The 3,479-nt window shown below is 38.8% G+C and overlaps 1 protein-coding gene across 1 annotated transcript; it reads left to right on the forward strand.

Moving 5' to 3' along the window:
* Positions 1–221: 221 nt before the first annotated feature.
* si:ch73-257c13.2 (uncharacterized) lies at positions 222–2,318 on the forward strand. Its single transcript, XM_051645722.1, has 4 exons — positions 222–534; positions 727–765; positions 843–939; positions 1,037–2,318. Exons 1-4 carry the CDS (start codon positions 431–433, stop codon positions 1,976–1,978), a joined length of 1,182 nt encoding a protein of 393 aa, XP_051501682.1. The 5' UTR covers positions 222–430; the 3' UTR covers positions 1,979–2,318.
* The last annotated feature ends 1,161 nt before the right edge of the window (positions 2,319–3,479 follow it).

Below are 3,479 nucleotides of genomic sequence, written 5' to 3' on the forward strand. Positions count from 1 at the left end.
ACCATTCACTTGCATTGTAAGGAAGTACAGATCTGAAATGTACTTCTAAAAATCTTTGTGTTCAGCTGAAGAAAGAAAGTCATACACATCTGGGATAGCATGAGGGTGAGTAAATGAAGAGAGAAGGGTCTAAAAGGGTCTGTATTTAAAATATTTATTTACTTATTGACTTTAATATAAGGCTATAAACATTATCATACATGGGCCTACCTACACAATAAAAACATTATAAAATTTAAAAATGGACAGCACATTTATGCTAAAAGGTATAAATAACAAATGTGGGAGACAAGCTGGCATATTACATTATCTCTGTGACAAACCAGTTCACAACTGGAAAAAAGAATCACATTGGAGGGAAAAGTCGATCTAGCAAATATGAGCGTTTTGCCACAAGAAGGCGACATTTCGAAACTCTGAGTCCGGAAACATGGCGCTGGAAACATGTATTGCTTTTTTATTAGCAGACAGTTACGATATTGACGATTTTTTAATTCTCAAGAAAAATGCATTTCGTAAACGCCGGAAAGCCAGGTGAATAAAAACTCTTCATCATCTCATAATGATGCCACCGCCTCGTTCGTGTTCATGCTGCGTTGTTTACACACCTTACAATAATTATGCTTGGTAACCTGCTGCAGCGCGTGGTTGTTGTTTTACTATTGGATATATTCCTGTTACCAGTAAAGTATCTTATACATATTATATTAATTTGTATTCCTATAGAATGAAGCAGAAAGTTGAACAGACTGACAAATTGCAAAGGTAAGATGATCCACAGTCTTTAGAAATTATGCTGTGTAGACAATGTTTATAATGAAGCTGTCTGTTTCACATATCAGAGGTGATGGCGAAAGACACATTTTCAATACAGTGCTACACAGCCTGTCGATCTGTGAGTTTAAGAGTCACTTTCAGTTGACACCAACCCAAACTGAGGTACTTGTTCTTCTTACAGGTATCTCATTTGTTAAAAGTATCAGAAATCAAGAGATTATTGATTATAAATCAAGTTGTTCTTTTCCTTTTCTTGTAGGAGTTGGTACGACTGCTGACACCCTGTAAATGGACTGCTATTAGGCAGGAGGGATGGACAGTGTGGCATGCAGTTCTTGCTAGTCTTTGGACTCTGTCGACCCAGGAGTCTTACCAAAGCGTAGCATGCCGCTTCCACGTCACAGAGTCACTCATTCGTGAACAGCTGGATGAATTCTGCACCCTTGTTACCAGCAACTTGGCTAACGCAATTCACTGGCCCCAGGGGGAGGAAGCAGAAATGTCTGTGGCCGGGTTCTTTTCCACTGTGGGGTTACCAGACACTCTCTGTGTAGTAGGAACCGGTTTCATTCCTATTGAAAAACCCACCGATGTGCCAGACCCAGAGGTTTATAAAGATGCAGGGCAGTCCTACTCTGTCAAACTCATGGCTTTTTGTGACCACAGGGGTTGTTTTACCTATGTGACAGCACAACACCCTAGAAACTGGCATAACTCAAGGGTCCTGTTAGCCACAGAGGTTGGCAAAGCACTGCAGGAAGACCCAGTGGCACTGCTACATGGCAAACACATCGTAGGTGATTCCACCTTCCCACTTTCAGAGCACTTTCTTACCCCGTTCCCTGATCATGGAACACTAGGACAGAAAAAGGTGTGTTATAACCAGAAAGTGCACGCAGCTCTTACAGTGGTACAAGGCTCCATCCATAATCTGAGGTCTTGCTTTCAAAGGATTAAATGTCTGCAGAAGCATTCCATATGCCAAACCAGTACAGCCGTCGAGGCCTGCTGTATTCTCCACAGCATGTTCCTAGAAACCTATAATGTGCCAGTGGACTGCATGGAGGATGACGTAACCCAAGAACCTTTCCATGAACTACCCTATGGGCACTCTGGAAGTCTTGGTGGAATATCTAAAAGACAAGACATTGCAGCCTCACTTGGACGAAGCACTAAAAAAAGGAAATATATGTACAAGTAAATATTTATTTGAAATTGAAGCTGTGGCATTATCACACGAGGTTGCATTTGATAATGTTTGGGAAAATATCCTATCTTAGATCATACTTTATTGGTTTAACATCATAAAAATGTCTTATATGTAGGCTAAATAAGGCAAAAAGCACAAAAATATATTTATTTTAATGTATGCATTAACACTGCAAAACCATGCATGTACTATGCTGGAGTGAAGTGTTTTTGCAAATTTTGCCTAATTGCAAGATTAAAAAGGACAGCTAACTTTTTGTTTAATCTCTGTAAGTATTTAAAGGGGTTGACTACAAAATATTTATAGTGTTTGTTCTTGTGAATTACACAACGTCAAGAATCTACTTCATACTTTTTTTGTTGCTTTTTTTATTTTTTTTATTGTAAACAGACCAATACAATAACAATCAGCATAAAACAGCAAAATTGTCACAAGAAGACTATTAAGAAATAACAGATACCAGATAAGTGACCTGGACATATAAATTAAAGCAATACAAATATAGTAATTTATTCATCAACTGATGTAGAGATTGAAAGCAGAGCAAATTAAGTACAAATAGTGGCAAAGCAATTACTACCATAAAGCGCATGCGTAGAACACGTACACTCCTCTGAAACGGCGCACAGATTTTTCGTGTTTCAGGCCTACGCAATACTAGAGATCTTATATATAAACATAAAAACCTCGGCGTTTTTAACCAAAGGAGAGAGCATACCGGTCAACTAGCATGTTACGACAGTTAGTCACCGTTTGCGGATACCATACAATCGAATAGGTAATGCCGTAAACTGACACCTACCTGTCGCAAAATTGTCCACGTCTTCTCTTACGTGAGAACCGTAGTAAACACCACACATGGTTTATTCCAAAGGGATTTTTAGTTCAGAACATGTTGAAGATTACCGGACAGACTGTCATTTCATTAAATGATGAGCTGTTTCCTCACAAAAGCAGTTTAGTCAGCACACTGAAATATCTCCCCCATAGACATCCATCCAAAAAACGGTCTCTGGTCTCCTCACCGATGTACCGCCATAGAATGTCCATGGTACCGCTGCGTTAAGGGCTCTGGTAATACCTAAACCAGCAAGCTGAGAGGCGTTATTAAATCACCAAAATAAAAGTCACTGACAATATTCGCGAAATACAAGCATATTCCACTGTGTAAATGGGTTGTAAATCCATTCTTTCGAAAATTTTCCAATTTAATTGAATTATGTTTTACGTACAATATACACAGAAAGTTGTATTGCCTGTGTTTCGTGAGTGACGGCACTATTTTCGAGCATATAAATATATATTCCCGCTGCACATTTGATGACGAGGGGTAAAAGAAAAAGTGAACAAATCGGTCATAATGCTATAAAATAGTAAACAATTCTGATCCATGATGCTTTTCAGGCAGTTGATGTATTAGTCACAATAAAAATAATCGAGACTTTTATTTTGAAAGCGATTGCTATCCGTGGCAGAAAATGCGTGGCCGCTG

The sequence above is a fragment of the Myxocyprinus asiaticus genome, chromosome 19 (genome assembly GCF_019703515.2).
Source record: "Myxocyprinus asiaticus isolate MX2 ecotype Aquarium Trade chromosome 19, UBuf_Myxa_2, whole genome shotgun sequence".
Lineage (NCBI taxonomy): Eukaryota > Metazoa > Chordata > Actinopteri > Cypriniformes > Catostomidae > Myxocyprinus > Myxocyprinus asiaticus.